The sequence below is a fragment of the Prosopis cineraria genome, unplaced genomic scaffold (genome assembly GCF_029017545.1).
Source record: "Prosopis cineraria cultivar Desert tree isolate PC_DT_omini unplaced genomic scaffold, ASM2901754v1 PC12, whole genome shotgun sequence".
Classification (NCBI taxonomy): Eukaryota; Viridiplantae; Streptophyta; class Magnoliopsida; order Fabales; family Fabaceae; genus Prosopis; species Prosopis cineraria.
The window spans coordinates 41606403-41628462 of NW_026555343.1; the positions used below are offsets into that span (position 1 = coordinate 41606403).

At 31.6% G+C, this 22060-nt stretch overlaps 1 protein-coding gene and 1 pseudogene across 1 annotated transcript; both read right to left on the bottom strand.

Moving 5' to 3' along the window:
• Positions 1-3362, bottom strand: LOC129288034 (transcription factor bHLH70-like). Its single transcript, XM_054924353.1, has 4 exons — positions 2708-3362; positions 1792-2367; positions 1305-1682; positions 1-389 (listed from the first exon to the last, which is right to left on the bottom strand). Exons 1-4 carry the CDS (start codon positions 2741-2743, stop codon positions 306-308), a joined length of 1074 nt encoding a protein of 357 aa, XP_054780328.1. The 5' UTR covers positions 2744-3362; the 3' UTR covers positions 1-305.
• A 3518-nt stretch (positions 3363-6880) lies between these two features.
• Positions 6881-11717, bottom strand: LOC129288441 (metal tolerance protein 1-like; annotated as a pseudogene).
• Between the last annotated feature and the right edge of the window lie 10343 nt (positions 11718-22060).

The following is a 22060-nucleotide window of genomic DNA, read 5'->3' on the forward strand; positions in this document are numbered from 1 at the left end:
AAACAATAACTAAACATGATATTTATATGAAACTTAACATTACGCATGGTTAATTCTGATAACAACAATGAAATTAACAGAAAGAAAGGGCATTACATATATATGATTGCGCCATCCTTGTTGTTGTACTGAAGAGAGTACATACAGATACAACTCACGTGGATAAAGCAGACAAGATTTTGAGTGCCCTGTGTTCCCCGTTTCTCTTCCAAAGCATGCCATTTGCTTCTTCCTCCTCCTCGTCCTTTTATTCTTCAACCTCACGGCTTTTATATATATATATATATATATATATATATATCCTCCTAATAGTTATATATCGTACCGAATATATCACGAACTGCTTCTGCTATCTCGTTTGCCGATCCTAGCTTACACTCATCTTCAATCTGCACCATCAATAATGATCCTTCATCACAATGCTTTTATACCAACTACATGCATGTTTTATTTCTCCAACTATTTTTCTGAAAAAACTCTTCTCATTCAGTGGCATGTTTTCTAAAAAAATAATCATTGAAGAGCCCTTAAATTTAAAAACCCTGCTAGTGAATGAGGGATCCTCCAATTCAATAATGACAATACCACCCTATTAAAAAACCACATCTCCAACTGCTTCCCTCCTTTTTATAACATTTCACTTGGCTTCTTATTGGTTAGTACCTGGTAACCCTTTTGACTTTAACCTTTACAAGTCTAAAGAAAGATTTTAATTCTAAAAAACTAACCTATTAAATAAAAAATCTTTTAAATTTATAAATTTTACTCTGAGTCTTTGAATACGGAATTCATGACAATATCTTAGAAATTTTATATTTTACATTAAGTATTAAGTTGTTTTCTTTTTAATAAAAATTTCATGATATCTAAGATCATATTTATTTATGCAGGCTAAACTTGGATAAATTGGACACAGCTCCTATGCACGGAATGGAATTTGAAAATGAGTTGTAAATGATATAATTTTATTATTATTATTATTATTATTACTTTGCACATTTAAAATATTAAAAAATAAAAGAATCTTAACCTCCTCAAAAGTACAACCTAGCCGACAAGGAGATGAAAAGATTAAAAGAATAAATAAAAAATTGATTTTTTAAATCTTTGACATCGTTGGAAATGGGGAAGCCAGGTTTTGCTTAGGCTGCAAGTCAGAACAGCGAAGAAGAACGGTACACTGACTCGATTCCCTTTTGATGAGTTGACCAATTTTTTTCCTTTTCAAAAAACAACAAAATGCAAAGGCATATGAAAGGAAAAGAAGGGAGTGAGAGGGAGAGCGAGAGACGTAATACTAATACCTTGAGATTGAAACAGAATAGCACCGATCCCGGCGAGGAGGTGATGTTAAGATGAAGAACGCTAAGCCGAAGATCTTCCAACCCAACAATGGCTCTCACCAGTTGTCCCTGTCTTTTGCTGCATCGAATCTTCAAGTTCACATGCGTCTGAATCACCGTCACCTCTATGATCTCTGCTTCCTTCAGTTCTTCTTCTTCCCCACCATGCTCTACTTCTCTTTCTTCGTTGTTCAGTGATGATGATTTCACAGTCTCTCCGTAAGGAGACCTAGCTTCTTCGTTCTTTCTAATCCTCTTCTGTGCCTCGAGGGTTTGAAGTAGTTGTTCCAATTCCTTCACGAAATCAATTGCACCTCCGATGATAGACGCTTGGTCACCCTGAGAAATTTCGAGTCAGGACCAAAGATTGGATTTTTAATATGAATTAGGCGAAAGAAAACGATAATTTGAAGAATTGGGTTTGGTTAAATATTTTGTCGTTATTTACCCTCTGAATATAGGAAGGGGGCATGAGGGTCCTAAGAACACTGAGATGGTCGTTCATCTGGCGTCGCCGGTTTCGTTCGACGGCAATGTGGGTCATCCTCTGGTTCTCCACTTCTTCCTTGTTCTTGACTGGCCTCGTTCTCTTTCGCTTTCTCCGTTTGGGGCCTCTGCTGGAATTTTCAGCTTGATTGGTCTGTTGTTTCTGAACCGTTGTGGCTGAACGAGGAGGAAGATGAGATTCTTCGTTGGTTTGGGATTTCATTGGCGAGTGTATCTCGACAACGTCGTGTGTGACGCAGCTTTCAAGTTCCTTAGCTTGGATTGGGGTCTCCAATCCGGGCAAGTGAACTTTGTCTTCCCATGGTTGTTGTTGTTTCTTCAGGTTCTGTAGCCTTAGGAAGGTTTGAAAATTTGCCTCTGCGAATGGGAAAAACTGTTGTGAAGATCCCACACTCTGCAACATCTGCAAGAATGGCATCTTTTCATCCTCTAAGCTCGATATATAAAGTTGTTCCTCATCCTCTGTGCTGATGAAACCTTGCTGGAAACAATTTACTTCCAAATGCTCACCAAAGAACTGCAAGAGAAGTTATAGAGAACAAGCAAAGATAAGAGTTGTTTATTTCATTTTCAGACCGGCCCAAAAAAAGCAAAGAATGTAGTAAATGCTTCCAATAATAGGCTCGGGGTTGAGGATCTCCAAAGAGAGGTGGGGCAATGAAAATCTGAACAGAAATAGAATGCCACAACAGGGAAACCAATAAACCAGTGCAGATGCATGTATTTGCTGGAAAATAACAAAGTATTTAATGCAAGCATTTTGAGGGGAGTAAATGCAGTACTTGGGTGATTCTAGAAATGGGGTTGGAGGCAAATGAAAGGTGAAGAAGAGAGAAGAAACTAGGAAAGTAACATACATAGGAATTGATGGGTCCTTGAATCCTCTCCATCATCAGAACTGAGTGTGAGAGAGATCTTAATTTATTTCGGTCTCACTGTAGCTGGTGACCAACATTCCGTATAGTGATACTCACGAAACAATAGTAATAAATGATATCCCTAAAGAGGCAGAAGAAGGAAACGCTTTATTCTTCCGCACCGCAAATATATTCTTTTGTTTTCTGATGCTAACGAGACTCTCGTATATAGAATATAATAAATGCCGATGCGTGAAGTGAAACAGCCACCACTCACGGCACAGGCAGGTATAATTAGAAAATTGGTAATTTGTGTCAAATCTTTGGTGATTAAAGGGGGGAAAATGGAGAGCTTTTTGGTGAAAAATGAAAGGTGGGATATTCAACTCTCAAACTGGGTTACTGCTTCACAAGAGACATAGCGGTAGCTGATGATGTATCTGAGAACGGTGAAGAGATGGTGGGAACTTGAGAGAGAGAGAGAGAGAGAGAGAGAGAGAGAGAGAGAGTTGTCTGGTTTGCAAGGTCCCAAGCATTATTGGGGGTGGCAGTTTTGCCCAGCAGAGGGCACGAACAGTTGTGGGACACACACACACACACACAAATCTCCTCTCTCTCTCTCTCTCACGCACATATCATACCCACAACGATATTTTTTCTAGGTAAGTTGTGCGTATATTATACAAAACATTGATAAAATGGTAACAGGGTCTTGTTGGATAAGATAGTCGATTTAAAAATATGTAGACGTAGATGAAGGAGGGGAGCGCATTGTATTAACTCTCGCCTCAGTCTCTTATCCACATCTGTTCTTTTCTTTCTTTCTTTTTTAATGCGACTCTAATCTCTATAAATTCGGCGTGACAAATTAATTGATCTCTCTCTCTCTCTCTCTCTCGTGTAAGAGTGGGGCAGGGCATAGCGAAGCAAAGCGGGGAAAAAGCATTGGAAAGGGCTTCCATGGATTGTGTCACTGGCTCGTCTAATGAAGAGTCACTTCCCAGTTTCCCCATACTCTCCCTCCCTCTCTCCCTCTCTCTTGATGGCTCATTTTTTTTCAACCCTGCCTTGAGACCCCACCCGTCAATTTACGCAGCACATGGGGTGTGGAAGTACAGGGCAAACTAGCTAAGCCTCCTTTGTATAGCATGAGTAGGAGGAAGATAGAATCTGTTGATCTTTTAAAAAAAAAATTTTTTTTGAAGAAGAACAAGTAGATTATCAGGGACCTTCCCTAGAGCTTCACGATGTGTCATAATCTACCCTCTGCTTTTACTATCCTCATTCAGCTAAAAGTACGTGATTACCATTTGCCAAGTGCCAACCCCAGTTTGGTTAACTTAGGCCAGTCAATAGTCATCATCAGGCCCCGCAGTTTCAATCCTTTTTATATTATCAGCAGTTTTTGACATCTAATTCTTCTCCCTCTCTGAAACTCTGTTTCCACATGGACCATATGAAAGATAATCCTCACTGTCATCTTGCTCTCAAAACACTAAGATGTGTATTTCTTTGCATGCACGGCTGCAGATGAATTTGATGTCAAGAAAAAACACTTTGTGGGTCCCATCCATGGCTCTTTTTCAATGCATCTTCTCTACCACTGTAGTCAATGTGTTCTGTGAATAAAATTCTTGATGTTCAGCCTCACTGAGTAGGTACGTGCTCACCTCTTTGGATACTCTGAGATGTTGCATACTATTACTAACACAGAAAAACAAAAACCCACGACTTCAATTTCTATCTGTTCAAGCTTGAAGAATCCATCATTATGATTACAATAAACAGAAACTGCACAAACCAGTGCTGAGTGGAAAAAAAAATTGATTTCAGAATTAGCACAAATGTTGGTGCCTACAGAGGAGCGTCATCGTTGTTGCATGGACATGTCAGGCATTGCCTGCTTCTGTGTGCCTTGTTGCTAATAATTGATTGTTTTTGGAGGGATGCCTGATGCCATCAGCTACATTACCACTCGAGTATTGATTGTGTCGGGATATCATACTCCTCCTGAGTTTAAAACTCTTCTATTCTATCTTTTAGGTCTCTTTTGCTGATGGTTTCGTTTCCCAAATGTAATGCCTTATTCTTAGTTGATCTTTGATTCTTGGAGGATTATGTTAGTGATCAGATTCTCCCTAGTGAAGTGACGTTAGAGATGAGTGTTTTAAGCAAGCTAATGAGAACTAGACAGCATTCATAATTGGAAAATCAGCGAGCTAACGAGAACTATACAGTACTGTTATTAATCTAAAGCTGTGATTTCATCATGACTGAAATGAAAAAGAATAAAACTTGGAATTTGGACAAATGGAAGGCATAAAGCTGCAGATCAGGACCCTTAAAGGGGGTGACAAAAATGTAGAAAGCATTTTGTCATATTTTGGGTTAAACAATATACATGAGACTTGACACTCTTGATAAGGTGAATACAGGGTGGACCCTAGTTGACTTAGCAAACTTAGCAGATTTGGATAATCTAGTATAGAATGAGCCACGTCTTCGTATGATGAACCAAAGAAAATGGAAACCTAATCTCTGGCCTCTCAAAAGACCTGCCTTGTCTATCCATTCATCTCTTTTGTCAAAGCCAGAAACAATACATGACACAAAATCATTAAAATCTTCCTCACATTCTAATTTTGCATAAAAAAAGCCTAATAAAGACGACCTACTGAAGGTCCAATCTATTTTATGTTATCGCTCTGTTCACTGCCACACAAGCATGGTTGTTCTGTCGTATAAGGCGATTCATATCGTCTCAAGTTTCCTTTTCTTTCGGTAATCATCTTGACAGTGTCCAAACCCATCACCTTTCTACGTCGTAGGAACTAGGAAGTAATTGAATATAGAGTATATTCCCTATCCATTATGCCTGTGAAAGTCTCTCTCTTTTTGGGAATCACTTCTAGGTTTGTGGAAATAAACTAGCAAGCTGAGATTAGGTCCCTATTTTATTTAATAGAGATGAAGATAGATTCCACCGAATAGATAGGCCCTCATTTGGAAACTCCAAAATCATTTGAATTCCTGGGAATCTTATCTTTTGGGCTTGGGGCTGTGGCTTCAGCCACACAATCAGATAAATTCTTCTCTCCGAAACATGATGTTTGTCCTCTAGCGTTCACAAGATGGTCAAATTTTGCATACACGATCCAAGGTAAATTTTTCACCGAAGATAATGAAGTAACTTCACTGTGTTTTATTACAACCATGACAGCGATGAACCCCACCAAAAATATATTTGATATATTCATACATTTCTTTATAAATTTGTTTAACCCATAAATACTTATCTAGTGCAGAATGCAGATCCTCTGCAGGTTAGGAGAAAATAACGTAACTGTTTCAAAATAAAAAAGTAAAATAATAAAATTTACATGGTTCATAAGATATTCAATCAATTTAAAACAAATCTATACCACGAAGTGCATAAATGTCTATGAGCATAGACTGGGGAATCTTCACATAAAAGACCAAACGACAGGAAACCTTATCCACGAAGTATGAAGATTAACTAATTGATGCCAGAAAATTTGTATGCGCTGAACATGTAATGTTGAAAGAGGTAAGCCAGTTCTGTAATTCTGCACCAAACGCTTTGAATTGGTAAGGTAGCTATCAGGAGAACAACTCAGAAGCTAGACATTCTCATGTGGTGGTGATGCCTTCAACTTTGTCACTATTTCTTTTCTAAAACATACTGTACTGCATGGTAGGACCCTCTGCTCCTGGCATGGTTAAGACTTAAAAGTCTTGATTGAGATTTCAAGTAACTTTTTGAAGGATATGTGAGAGGAGTTTTGGGCTTGGATGTGCATGAGAATTAAATGATCGACACAGAAAAGAAGGAAAAATAGAAAATGAAAGGAAACCTTCTTGAAAGAGAATTTCATTGTTTGCTTTCCATCGTTTGGGAGTGATTGCCAAAAAAAAAAAAAAAAAAACCGCCACAGAGAAAAAAAAGTTGACACCCTCCAAAATCTTAGAGTCCCGCTCCCTTGAATTTTTACATTTATTCAATTTGTAGGATTTGAGAAGAAACTTTCCACAACCCGAAGAAACTTCAACCACCAGCACATGCAGTTACCGTATCACTAGAATCGTATATGAAGAATTAACGTACTAGAGTTCAGTGCAGTTCTTTAGACCTTTCATATCAAATTCTCCAACTAAAACGTCACAAATATATGAATTTTTAATATTAATTTTAGAACTGCATGATAAGAGAAACAATACAAGATACTGCTTAAATCTTTCACCATCACAAGAGAGAAATTTGAGTTCAATTCCAAAGACCCAATGTGAAAGTCTAACTAGATCTTTACCTTTGAAATTCATCACTAACCCAACCCAAACAAATAATCTAGCGCTCTATCTGGATAGTTACATGGCTGATGTTATAAACCCTTCTAATATAGTCTACAACCTTGTCCAGCACCATATCTGCATCTGCTTCAGGTCTGATTTTAACATGACAAGCCAACAAAATCTTCCCCACTGTAATTGCCCATATATGTAGCTCATGAACAGCCACCACTTCATCCATGTCTAACAGACCCCTTTCCAGCTTAGTCGCATCAATCTCACGTGGTGTGCTCTCCATCAGAACTTCAAGAATGTTTCGCAGCATATTGATTGTTGTTAACAAAACAATTATTGAAAAGATAAGAGTGCAAATTAGATCAACTATTTGCCACTCAGGCTTGTACCAAATGATAGCTCCCCCAATCATCACTCCAACGCTCTGGATCGAGTCTCCTAGAACATGGAGATACGCCCCTTGTACATTTATGTTCCATCGCTTCTTCTTTTGTGGTTTGCCTTTTGATCCACCGAGAAGTGGCTCAGCAGCACTGTCATGAGTGTGATGGTGCTCATCTTCATCATGAGAATGATAATGATGCTCATCTTGCAGACCTGCTTCACCATGATGATGGCGCTTGTGATCCTCACCAGTATGATGATGATGGTCATGATCATGGTGGGTAGACACTGTAAACCCATGGCCATGGCCTAGACCATGATGATGATCATCATGTCCATGGCTATGATCGTGGCCCAATAACAAAGCCATGATGATGTTAACCACTAGACCAAATGCTGCAACTAAAAACATTAAGAAGCCATTCACCTCGTGAGAACCATCAATGATTCTTATAATGGCTTCGTATACCAAAATCCCTGCAAGCAGCCATATTAGTTGAATAGAAACCAGGGCACCAAGAATTTCTATTCTAAAAATCCATAGGACTGACGGGGTGTGGCTTCCCACCCAGCAGCCCATAAAGAGAATAAGGAGATGGCAAAGGCTGCGACATCTGAAAGCAAATGGGCGGCATCAGTCAGAATTGCTAGACTATTGGCTTTAATGCCACCAAATACTTCAACACTCATGAAAACAACACAGAGAATCACAGCAGTCCAAAGCTTTCGCATTGACATTGATCGTTCTTTAGAATCCTTAGAGATGGACCCAGCATCTGCAAATCCACATGGTGCTTCCCCACAAATCTTGGTTCCTCCAGGATTTCTTCTTCCTTCCGGAAAATCACCACTGATTTCAATAATTTGGGCATGTTGAGAGCTTTGTGCTTCCATCTGAGACACCAGCAGGAAGTGTAATATTCCTTCAGTTGTGTAAAAATAAATACAGAAGACAGAGAAACAAAACATAAAACCAGTACACAATGACGGAAGCATTGTATGTCAAAAGGAATATGATTCCAAATACACTAAAGAAAAGAAGAAAAAAGGAATTTAGCAAATAACACAACTCAATAAATCCACCAAAGGCAGTGGCTGTGTCAACCATAATCCAACAATACAACTAGGGTTAGAATCAGGTTCTGATGATTTTCTAAAGCACCTAGAAGCATCAAAACTGTCATCAGGATTATGTTCTGTAGTATTCAACTATTGCAGCAACTTTCTTGCTCAACTGCAAAGGAATGAAAAATATGAACTTCCTTCAACAAATATGCTATGTTTCACATGCTGCCTAATTGAATACTATAATGGTTTTGAACCTTTATTTTCGCCCTTTTTATGTATATAAGAAATCACTGATTGTTCTTTGAGAACTATTTAACAAACTCCACAACCATAAAAAATGGTGGATACTCAGAAAAGAAAATCAGACCCAAAATTTTCTATACAAGAGCAACAAGTAAAATTCTTCAGTTTCAAGACGATTTCATGTTGGAATTGAATAGAATTTCAGACACAAATAAACAATGCACCAGAACCAATGCTGATCCTCACTGCTTCATACCTATTTAAATGCACCAGAAGCATTCAATACACTTGACACTTGAAGGAATCCGCTACAGGGCTATCAACCTTCCTACAACAGGCACTAAATAAAACAGCAACAGCACACACAGAATGCACTAAGAACAAGCGAGCAGATCCTCTCCATTCAGTTTTTGAATGGTGCCTGGTGAGGCAACAGTCATCACCACATGCAAAATGTGGACAACCTTTTTTTTTTTTTCCATTTCTTTTTTCAGTGGACTAAAAGACAACATTCTGGACGAATTTTATTTTAACCCCTGTTTCTCTTGTAGCAACAAGACAGATTAGCTCCATAAAAGACAGGGACTTTCCCACTACCTGGGCTGCAAAATCCTGATCAGCATGCTTTGAAAAAGGGAGGGACATACAGTGGTTGACATTCAGAATTTTGGATGATGATCACTTGGATGTTTCAGGTGTGGTTATATAAATACAAAGAAATAAGCTACAGGGCTATCAAGCCTCCCTATCACAAACACTAAACAGAACAGTTATGGTGCACACAAACTAAGAACCATGATTGATACTCTCTAGCTTTCAAATAAGTCTCTTGGGCTAATTTAACACAAAGCCTATCGTATATGAATTAGTCAACTGGAGTGAAATCATACTTTAAATTACTAGAACATATATTTAAGATTACTTAGGCAGGATAATAATGAAATAAGTAGACCTCAAGCAGTCTTGACACTTGAACAATATATCTTTAAATGACCGTAGAGCAAGCAATGCATTGTTGACAAGATAGACAAGAGCAACACTAATTTCAGATGTTACACAATAACAGATACTGGATCATGTGGCATTACAGATATTTAAACTCCTAAACAACAGGTATAGGATGAGAAAAACCAAAAGTCACCGTTCTGCACATTGAAAAGATATTAATATTTCTGCTCAACCCCAAAATAAGAACAAAATTGAAGTTGAGAGAGAACGAAACATCAAGTTTGGTAGACAGTAACAGACAGGCACAGTAATAAGCCCTTCCAAACCAATGGTGAACAGATACAAGTGCTAATAATCTAATGTCTTGACCAAAAATCCCTAGTCCGGAAAGAAGCAAACTAACAGTCTTGATGATGCATCAACCCATTGGATATAAACATCAAGTAAAAGGGTACGTATATGGCTGTAAGAAATTACCAACAAAAATTATTAACATGAATGATCGCCTCATATATAAAACCCAACAAGTCATCAAATGCTAGAGATAATTCTGAAACACACTGAGGATAAAATTTTAATTCTGTAAAATCCTTCTCAAAGAATATAGATATATATATATATATAATCACATTTTAAGGGGGGGAACATGTGCTTATTTATTTAGTTTAATTGCATGTCACCAGCAATTGAACATCAAAACTGTAACATTATCGTAAGGAAGCAAAACAGCAAGCAAGAATAATTTTGGTTCAAGCAAGCATCCACTTTTATTAATATTTGATGAGCTTCAACAGAGCTTCACGCATTCCAGGCAACAGAGAACTAAAAGGAAGTTTCAGATTACAGAAGCTAATGGGAAAAAAAGCATAGCCATATGGTAAGAAAGTGCATGGTGTATGAGTTTTAAGATCAATTCCTTCTTTGAATTCATCATTTTGCTTGTAAGTTGTAGTGAGCATGTCATAAAAATTGGAGTGAAGTAGCCATACATAATAAGCAACAAGGCAAAACTGTCAAGGATATACTTCAAACTGACAAGATAATGTCAACCCATGACCACCAAATAAAGTGTGCCGTCAACTTATAGATCAACAAAAGCAATATTGGATCGCAAAAACAACATAACAAATATTGGCATGTTATAGGAAAGTAAGAACAAAAATAACACTTTTTTCGCATAACCGACACAGCAAACAATACCTGCAGCTTGACACCACAAATAATTGCTCTCAGAAACAAGCACCATGGACTTTTTCAGCGAGTGCCAGCGTTGAAAGGTTTTATCTAAAAGATGCTCCTAGATGAACATAGGAAGAGAAATAAAGCAACGGTACTTATTCAATTGATTAGGCAACTCGACGTCTTGCTCTCACATGCACTTTAATGTCGAACAGAAACCACAATGATCTTGAGATTGGTGACAAAGTACACTCACAAAGTTACAAGTCTAAAAAAGAAAAACAAAGAAGACTCGCTCAAACAAGAAAAACAAAAATCACCAAACAATAGTTAATCAGACAAATTGTCACCAGCCGATTCTGCATACAACTAACAATAAAGCCTTAAGTTTTCCGACAAGAGCAAAGGAAACCATTAATCCAATAACTGAACGACATAAAACAGGGAAATGAATCTTACATTGCTAGTACTGATAATCACTTGGCTTTGAGCTTGTTCTTGCATCTTCAAGCACCAATCTTGGGTTCAAATATTTATATCATTCACCCCACAGTTATGCCAGCAATGGGGGAAAACATCGAAGCAGAATTGATAAAATGGAATCTGAAAAAGACGGGAAGAAGATGAAAGAAATTCAGGAATATACCTCAATCATCTTGCGCGTAGATTAAAGTATCTCAGAAAGAAAGGAAAAAGACAAACAGAAATGAGGTGGAAAGTGGGTGACTCGCAAGAGATAAATCATTGCACAAACTAATCAACAAATGCGAAGACTAATGATATAAATAGACGACTCCTTAAACCGAATTCTTTTTTCTCTCTACGAAGAGAAAAAGTAATACGGTTCTTCGGGATCCTCTGGCATACTCTTGAGATGAGCTTAGCAATAAGCGAGTAGTTGATACCTGATTCCAAGAACAAGAATACGAATCTGAAGCAGGCTTTGGTGAAGTTACCATGTACTACGTCGTATAAATAGGAAAATCTGCGTGCTAATAATTTTTTTATTTTCATCAAAATATATATATATTTTTTTTACTCCTAATATCAATTATTATCAATATGTTTTATGATGATTGAGAAACATATTTATATAAAAATTTAAATTAATAAATATAAAGAGTAAAATAAAAAAATTAAATGTACTAAGTTATTTATATTTTAAATAAAGATTAGTTGAGAAAAAATATTTATATTTTGGATAAGAGAGAAAAACCCAAAAAAACCTACGTGATTCATGTAATCTGTTTGGCATAGACCAATTATTAGCAGAAGATTTTATTGCCAAGCTTAGTTTCTTATATTTTATATTAACTTATTTAATAAAAATATATTTTGTAAGTATAATCTTTTTAAATCCATTATTTTATTCAATTAGAAAATATAAAACAGATAATTTTTTAAGACAAATTATGTTCATTTAAGATGATTAATTGGTATCACTATATAGATATATATATATATATATATATTTTTTTTGAACTCATTATGTTAATCGTTTACATAGTCTTTGTTCTTCAACCTGATACAATATTAAAACATTTGTAACAAAGTTTGTCTAATTAATTATGTTAAGAAAAATTAATTATTTCATCCCTATAGTTTTGGCTCAATTATAACTCAATTCCTGAATTTTAACTTGTTATAATTTAGTTATTATAGTTTTAATTTAGTTGTAACTGAAGTTTTGAATTTTTTCTCTCGTAATTCAGCTTCTATAATTTCAACCATTTAAATATTGATCATCATATTTTAAAAAATAAAATTATAAGGATTAAAAATATGTTAAATCTTTAAGATTTATAATATTTATAAAGATTAAAAGGGCTTAGGGTTTAATAAAAGTATTAGTAATAGATTTTAACATAATTTTAATATTTATAATTTATTACTAATGTTATAAATAATATAAATTCAAATTATTATAAATATTAAAAGTTTAAAATATATTATTAATAATATTTTAATCTTTAAATATATAAATATTAAAGGTTTAAAATATTTTTAATCTTTATAATTTTTTTTAAAAAATACAGTGACTAATATTTAAATAGTTGAAACTATAAAAATTAAAGTACAAAAGACAAAAATTAAGAATTGAGTTACAAGTAAGTTAAAATTATAAGAATTAAGTTATAATGAGTTACAGTTTAAGAATTGAATTATAAATAAGTCAAAATTATAAGACCAAATGATTAATATTTTTAATATATTATCTATCAAATAATGATATTATAGGGTTTTATGATACGGTATTATGACATGGGATACTTTCCCCTCCTATAGTTTGCTATGATCAGGAAAAAATTACTTTTACATTTCAACATCGTAACCGTGTCATATGTAAATTAAATTGTATTTCACATTTCATGAAACACAATTTTTCTCGTTTAAATGAGTTATGGTTTATTCAAATATTATCATGTTTAGTTAGAGGGAGTTCTTTTTTTTTTTTTTGCATATATTTGATTTGAATTCAAGATTTCATGCTTAAATAGTTATAACTCCTTTTAACTAAGACTGATGCTTGTTAGTATATATTATTTAAATAGTTGTATAATACGTCAAAAATAAATAGTAAATAAATCATGCAATATTTATTTTTTTAATTTTTTTTAAACACGTGTCATCCATTGTGTTCAATGAGAATCGGCGCATAAAGACATAGTCCATTGGCGGCCGATGCCCTTCGGCCTTCACTTTTTTGTGCCGTTTGGCACAGATAATTGTCTTTAATGAAAGTGAAAGTAAAAATGAAAATGAAGATGAGGTTTAAAAGTTTATTTGGTAGAACGTGAGATAAAAATTTTATTTAATAAATATATTTGTATGTTTAAAAAGTCTAAAATGCCTTTAAAAATTTAAAAAAGAAAAAAGAAAATCATCACCTTCCTTGACTTCATGAATCTCTCTCTACACTACAAAACCTGCTGCAGCGACAATCACAAAATGGCTTAATGGCTAGAGAAGGAGGAGAGTTAACAATAGCCACAGATGATGTTGCCGCCATGGGAGCCAGAGCCAGAGCTGTCACTGAAAGATCAATCACCATCCATGGTCTTCCATCATTTTTGCCACTGTGACTAGATTGCTTGAAGGAGAGAGGGGTATTGGGGCAAAATGACCAGCAAGCAAAATTTTAGAGAGATGAAACCCAGTTCCTTAGGTCTGGTGGTGGAATCGGTTCCATCAAATTTGGTGAAATTGGCTTCTATCATATTAAACAAGTGAAAATATTAGTTTCACTTTTACTTTCACTTCTCTCTCTCCATTTCCTTGTTACCAAATGAGCCATTTATCTTTAAAGAAAGTTAGCTCTTCTACTATTTGTAATATAGGGAAGAAGTAGAAGGTGCATATGTGATCGTTATGATTTATAAAATTTTGTGATTCCTATTTCTCATGTAATTTTTCTATGTGAAAAATGTAAATTATAAAACTTACATTATTCCTAAAGTAGACACTTTTCTTAGATTTCATAAAATTAAACAAATGAATCACATTATTTGTGATTTATAAATAGTAGAATTTATTATAAATTTTATTATTTTATTATACTTCTGTTATATTTTGCTGAGGTCTAAAAATGTTTTATATTATTAATGCTTTATAATAGTATTTAAAATAATTAAATTTATCATATAATCTTAAATTTTATCATGATTATATTATTATACATGTATTCATGTACGTTAACCTGAATGAAAGTTTAAAAGCTAGAGTTGATTCCCCATTATCTCAACTTTGAAAAAGTGGCTGGCAGTCTTGTCAATTATGAGTGGTTGCAAGAACAAATTACAATTATTATTGTATAAGTTGCAATCTAATTGAGAGGATCTGTCCTCATGATTGCCATTACTACAAGAAAGGTTGGTTTTTATGTCCACAAAATCTATTTCTCGTGCTTCGGTGTTCGAAGCAAAATGTTTTCGCAAAACTTTTTAAAAGGTGTATGGATATGCCCATATTATTCTTTTTCGTCTTTTTTTATCACATATTCTTTTTAAGCTGCCAAGCTGGTTCTTGCTTTTAAAGCTGGTCCTTGCTTTTAGCTGTTGAAAATGGCTTGAAATTAACTATGAGATTCTTTCAAAAATGAGTTATTATATTATTTAAATTGAAAATAAATTATTTTATTTATTATTTATTTTTAAATTTTTATGTTTTAATACTCCCTCCTTTTTAATTATAAGACATTTTTAAACAAAAACATACTAATAAACCCCATTACATATATTTATATTTTTAAAATAAAAATATGAGTGTCTTATATTTTGAGATAAAAAAAAACTCTTTCAAAAGTACCTCATAATTTCAGATGGATGGAATATATAATTTATTGATTCCAGAAGATTGGGAGGGGGACATACATTGTGTTGTAGATATCAAACCCATGCAATATTTAATTTTGGTCCGCGAGTTGGCCAACAGAGATATGGCATGTTATTAACACTCAACAACTAGGCGAGCACACTAAAATGTTCCAACTTATCGTAAAATTTATATTTTATATTAAATATTGATATTGATGTCAATTGATGATATTAATATTAGTATTAGTATTATGATAAAGGATAGTAATAACCTCCCTTCTGATTTTATTTATAAGACTTATTCTAGAAATATTTTTTATTCAAGATACTTTATGGTAATTAAATTTTTTTTAAATTTTATCCTTTTTTGATTAACATAAAAGTATTTAATGTAGTTATATCATCTTTTAAAATCAAGAATAAAAATGAAAGTACATATAATTTTTTTAACTTTTTTAAAATGTATAAATAGTTGAAAGTGTCTTACACTAAAGATTAAAGAGAATATATTTTAACAAAAAAAAAGAGAGATAAAATAGTTTATAATATAGTACTCCCTCCGTTTTTAAATTATAGGATACTTTTGAAAAAGTTTTTTCATCTCAAAATATAAGATACTTTGAATAGATTAAAGTTTCATTAAATAAACTAATTTTAATATTATCTTTTTTTTCTATATAATTAATTTTCATCCATTTTATTTTAATATATTAAATGAGGGGTATTTTTTTAAAATTTTATATTCTTATTTTAGAAATATAATATTTTTAAATATATTTAATAAAATTTATTAATATGTGAGATTTTATCTAAAAGTATTTTATAATTTAAGATGGAGGGAGTATTATATCAATACTTTTTTTTCCTATACTAGTCACCTTCTTTTTTATTCTAAAAAGACGGGGTAATCTAAAAATAACTTATTTTAATTAAATTTTTTGTTTATGTAAATTAATTAAATATGACTTGAAAATAGGAATGAAGGAAATATTCATATTAGTTTCTTCGTTTCCACGTTTATCGAGGAGGTAAGAAAATGGACCTTTTCTTTCCAAATAAAAAAAAAACAGAGAATTATTTGAAAGTGACGCCTAATATAATTAATTACTCTCGAATCTATTAATAATTAAATTTAAGAGAATTATAATATATTGTATGAGTGAGATTTGAATGTAATTTTCCTAAAAAACAAAGAGCTAATAAAATTAAACCGGTAAAAGAGCAAATTAACTCATACACTGTAAGTTTAGGAATGATTGAAATTTTAAATTTATTTTAGTGCAATGTTTCCTTGAGCTTTTAAAAATAATACAGTCTAACTCCTACCGTCAATAAAAATTAGCTTTGATTGTTAATTAATTAGAAAATAATATCAAAAATTACAAAAAAAAATCAATTAGTAACTTTTTTTGTCATTTTTGTTATTTTTTGGGTCCTTCCTTTTTGGTCCTTTGTTATATTTTAAGGTTTTTTTCTATAATTATCTATTCAATTAATAGTTAAAATTAACTTCTAGGATCAGATTGCACCATTTTTAAAAATTAAGAGAGATATTATATAAAAAATAAGTTTAGAGTCCTAAATATTCTTAGATCTATAATTTAAGAGTCATTTTATTCTTTTACCAAATAAACTGTCATGGTGTTTATACTATGGACACAAAGAAGCCAGCACTATCACTTCAGACGGATTTCGCTTTGAAATGTTGTGCCATGGATTGACTGAAAATTTAGTTCATGGATCAAACTTCAAAGGCTTTAATTGATGGATATAAGATGTATCAGATAAGTTGGAGAATTATACATAACTAGGTCCCAAACAAGAAAATTAATTATTTTTCAATCCATTTATATATAAGTCAACATTTATATTTACTTGTTAATTTAAATTACTTACAAGCAGATGGAACCTCTGTAATTAATTTATTTTAATTCTATAAGTGTGTATATGTAATTCTCCCAATAAGTTCTGCGCCGGTGACAAATTCACAAGACAATATTGTAACTCTGTTTCAATGGCAAGAACGAATTGGAGGAAATGTTGTTCTATATGCATGTGATAATTAAATTTGATATCGATAAAACACATGAACATGGTATAATTGTGTGTAAGCTTTCAACACGTGCAGGATGAAATGCATGTGTGTTTGTATGCCCATCGTCCTTCCCTCCTCCATCATCTATACATTTCTTCTTCTTCTTCTTTCCAAAAAAAGTTTATGAGTTGGGTTCTTAAAGCTCATCAAGATCACAACATGCTTTTAAACTCATTATACATTTCTTCTTTATTGATAAAAAGGAAAAAAGCACCATAGACTATATTTTTCACATGTAAGAGGCATACGTGTGTGCTTGTGTGATGATTGGTTGGTTAATTGTAATTTTCCTGCAAGGGATAAAGCTATAATATTTTATTAAGAAGGCCAAAATGGCAACATATATAATAATCAAAAGAAAATTAAATTTATATATATCACTAACATAATAAAAAAAATTTAAGGTATATATTTATATTCAATGTTACATACATACAGTCAAAATAAATAAATGCCTTTATTTTTTAAGTTTTGCTCATCAATTTTTCATGGCAAAAGAATAATTAATTATTATGTCTACAATAAAGTTTTTAGCAATTTTCTTCTCAATATAAACTATCATTAAATTAGTGAAGATTTCATCCTTCCCATGAGTATTGAATAATTTAAATGCATTCTTGGGATTTAAAATTTTTTAATATAAAAAAAACTCTATTACTTACTTACCGAATTTACTATTTAATTTTTTAATTAATAATTTTAGTAAATAAAATATAACACGATAATGATATTCAATTGTCCCAATTCTTTATATTGATGAGATCTAAGTATATTATAGTAAAAATCATTCATATAATAAATTTTAATAGCTTGATTATTACATAAAATTTACTTTTTTTTAGAGTAACATATTTTAGCCATAATCTCTTAACTTTTGAGTAAGTAATTTTATGATGGATATCAAGTACATGTTATTCAAATATATTGAAATTTTTGTTGTAGTGCTTGACAAAATTTATTAATAATAATTCTTATAATTATTTTCATCAAACATAAAAGATAACAAAATCAAATGACATCAATACTTTAAATGTAATTGTAAATTATTTTGTTAAAATTAAGTAGATTTTATAACAACTATATCTTCAAAATAATCAAATAATTGGACTATATATATATATATATAATATTGTAGAATTGAAATGGGATTTAAAATTTTATTTAATATAAAAACTCTATTACTTACTTACCGAATTACTATTTAATTTTTTAATTAATAATTTTAGTAAATAAATATATTAACACGATAATGATATTCAATTGTCCCAAATTCTTTATATTGATGAGATCTAAGTATATTATAGTAAAATCATTCATATAATAAATTTTAATAGCTTGATTATTACATAAAAATTACTTTTTTTTAGAGTAACATATTTTAGCCATAATCTCTTAACTTTTGAGTAAGTAATTTTATGATGGATATCAAGTACATGTTATTCAATATATATGAAATTTTTTGTGTAGTGCTTGACAAAATTTATTAAATAATTCTTATAATTATTTTCATCAAACATAAAAGATAACAAAATCAAATGACATCAATACTTAAATGTAATTGTAACATTATATTGTTAAAATTAAGTAGATTTTATAAACAACTATATCTTCAAAATAATCAAAAATTGTTGGACTATATATATATATATATAATTATTGTAGAATTGAAATGAGAATTTCATTTATATTTTAAAACTTTATAATATATGCTAACTTAAAAAGGCTGAAAAAAATGTAATCTTTACATTTTGATTAAAAAAAATTAAAAGATTAGAGAGGGTCGTGGGTTCTGCTGATCCTGTGTCTCTCTACTCATTTCGTTTGGATTTTTATCATACAATATTTAAATAAATATCTATCTCAAGTATTAGCTCACCAAGCAGCCTTGTTCCTTTTCATTGGACTTTTCTTTAATTTCCTTCAGCGATCTAACATGTCCATGGACGCATCATGACCTAACTATGATATTAAATTTTTTTTTATTTGCAAGTCATTTTGCAAAGTTGATAAATTCCGTAATTTTTTTAAGCATGCTTTTTGTATGGACATTGTTGGTTGATTATGATAGAGATAATATTGAAAAATATTTTACCTGAAAAAATATTAAAAAAGATTAATACAAATGAATGTGATTAATAATATTTTCAAAATATTAAATAAGTTTGAGAAACCAATACATTTAACTAGTTTAGTGTTGAATACTTCTCTCCCATCTACAATACTGGACATTTGAAAACTATTTCACGTTCTGAGACATTTAGTTGAAAAATTTGTTTCTTAAGAGATTATAAATCTTTCTAATTGTACTGTTATTTTGACTTAAAATAAATGATAATTGGAATTTTAATTGACCATTTTTTTAAGTATAGTGTACGGGTTAAAAAAATTATAAAAATTAATGAAAGATATACTTCTCTGTCTCAATCTCAAATGATAAAGCATAATACTCCCTCCATTTCTATATTAGAAAAAAATTGTATTACACAGTTTGAAAATGTTGGTTAATCATAATAATTATGTCTGAGGATAAAAAATTGAACTAAAATACCTTATATTTATCAACATAAATATGCATTAATTATTTCTTATTAATATAAATTATGAGAAGTGATTTAAAAAAATATAATAAATGCTTATTAAAATATGTAATTTTTTTATATAAAAAAAGTAAAAAGTAATAATTTTTTCTACAAATAAAAATGAAGGGAATAGAACACAATTAAAAATAATTGAGATAAGACTACGTATATCAATAAAATACAATAATAGTATTTTATAAATTTATTTTTAAAAAAATAAAATTATAAATGTTTTAAAATATTTTTATACACTTCATTATTATATTATGATTATTTCAATTCTCTTTTCACTTAAAAAAAAACATATTAAAATAGGCATGTTATTCAAGTAAGCAAGTTCCCAGCTCTCGCCTCCCTGCACCAAGAAAAGGTCGGATGCTTCGAGTAGTAAAGAAAGAGAAATAAAATAACGTAAAAGAGATTTTTATAAAAATCATTTCATTAATTTTGATTATAAGTTTTTTATGCTACTATTAAATATTGAAAAAATATATTATTAAAGTATATGCTTTAACAAAAATAAAATTAAAAAGTTATTAAATTTTTAAATAACATTAATGAATTTTAATTTTTTAATTTTAATAAAATATGTTAAAAATCATTTATATATAAGATTAGAGGAATATAAAAGAATAAAATAAGGTTAATTGAAACGAAAATGAATGTGATTAAACTATGCATCTTGTCTGACGAAACATGTGGCGCTGCCTGCCGGACAGGTGTGGATTGAATATTGATGTTGATACGATGAGAGTCCACCACTTTTTCACTTTTGTCTCTTTGTGATAATGTTACCGTCTCTTTCTTCTTTATGCAACTCCTTGCCGTCTTGCGGTCCCGTGTCCTATTTTTCTCCTAATAAGATAAAATAAAATTCAAACACTTCCATTTTTTAATTCCCCAGTCAAAATTCAAATTTGCGGATACTATCTTCTGTGAGAGGACCCGCTGTTTCAAAAATCAAAAGGGTAGGTTTGTGGCCCAGCCCATTACCCATGTTGTATGCGGCCCAAATTGTAAATCCACATTACTATTTGTCCCCGGGACGATCAACTTTATTTTATTTTTTAAAAAAATTAAGTAAATGATATGAAAATTGATTCTGAAGGCTGAAGCGGAGGTGAGGTTCGTGCTGCTGCACCCTGATCAGTCACATCAAAATTTTGAAGCTGAAACGCAGAATCAGATACTTGTACAAATGCTTTACTCTCGGAATCTGGCTTCCCTTATTAAAAAAAGAAAAAGAAAAAAAGAATCTTACTTCCATTCCATGCCTATGTTGGGTGGCGAACCAATAATTCAGTTCTTTTTTTTTTTCAAAACAACAGTAATAATTATCAAACCTGATCCACTCAAATCAACAAGAGTGCTCATGAATATCATTAATTATTAATTATTAAAAAGTTCACCTCATTCCAATCATTAAAATTAAAGTAAATAGGCTCATGAGTGGCATTAAAAGTTTTGGAGGCTAACTATTCATGAGCTATTCGCCTTTAGCTAATCCCTTTGATTTTTATAAATTTGCTATTTGTTTCTTGTACTCTATATAGGATTAGAGGGAGAATTTCCCACTCATCTAGTACTGAAAAATAAAAATAAAATAAATAATAATTTTCTACATAAAAAACATGTTTGTGTTCTCCAACCAAACAAAAAAATAAAATAAATATCGTAGATTTTGATTTGATTTATTGGGCGCAGAAAAGAATCTCTTATCCTTACGCTTACTAAGGGAACTTTTATACAGTTGGTTCAAATTGTGGAGTGAAAATTTTAAATTACTGTATACTTCTCAATCCATATGATAATTGACTTGTCAAAATCAATATAGAAGGCGCGGAGAATTAAAAAAAAAAATAACTGTCAACTAAAATAACACTATAAATATTTTCAAGCATTTGACAAGATTCATGAACTCTAATTTTTTATTATTAAATTAAAATTAGATACGTGATCCATACAAGTATATTTAAACTGGAAATACTAATAAGACCAAGCTAAGTGCAAGAAACTACTTAATTAACAAGCTAGAGCCAGGAATAACTTGTCAACTATAAATTATGTAAATTAAAATGACAAGACAAATTCCATTCTTAACAAATTGACTCCCCCACTCACTACCTCCAGTATTATTTAGATCAATTAGCTGGTTAGGTAGAAGACAAGCATTGCAGATACAATTTACTTTGTGCTGTACTATATTATATATATATATATA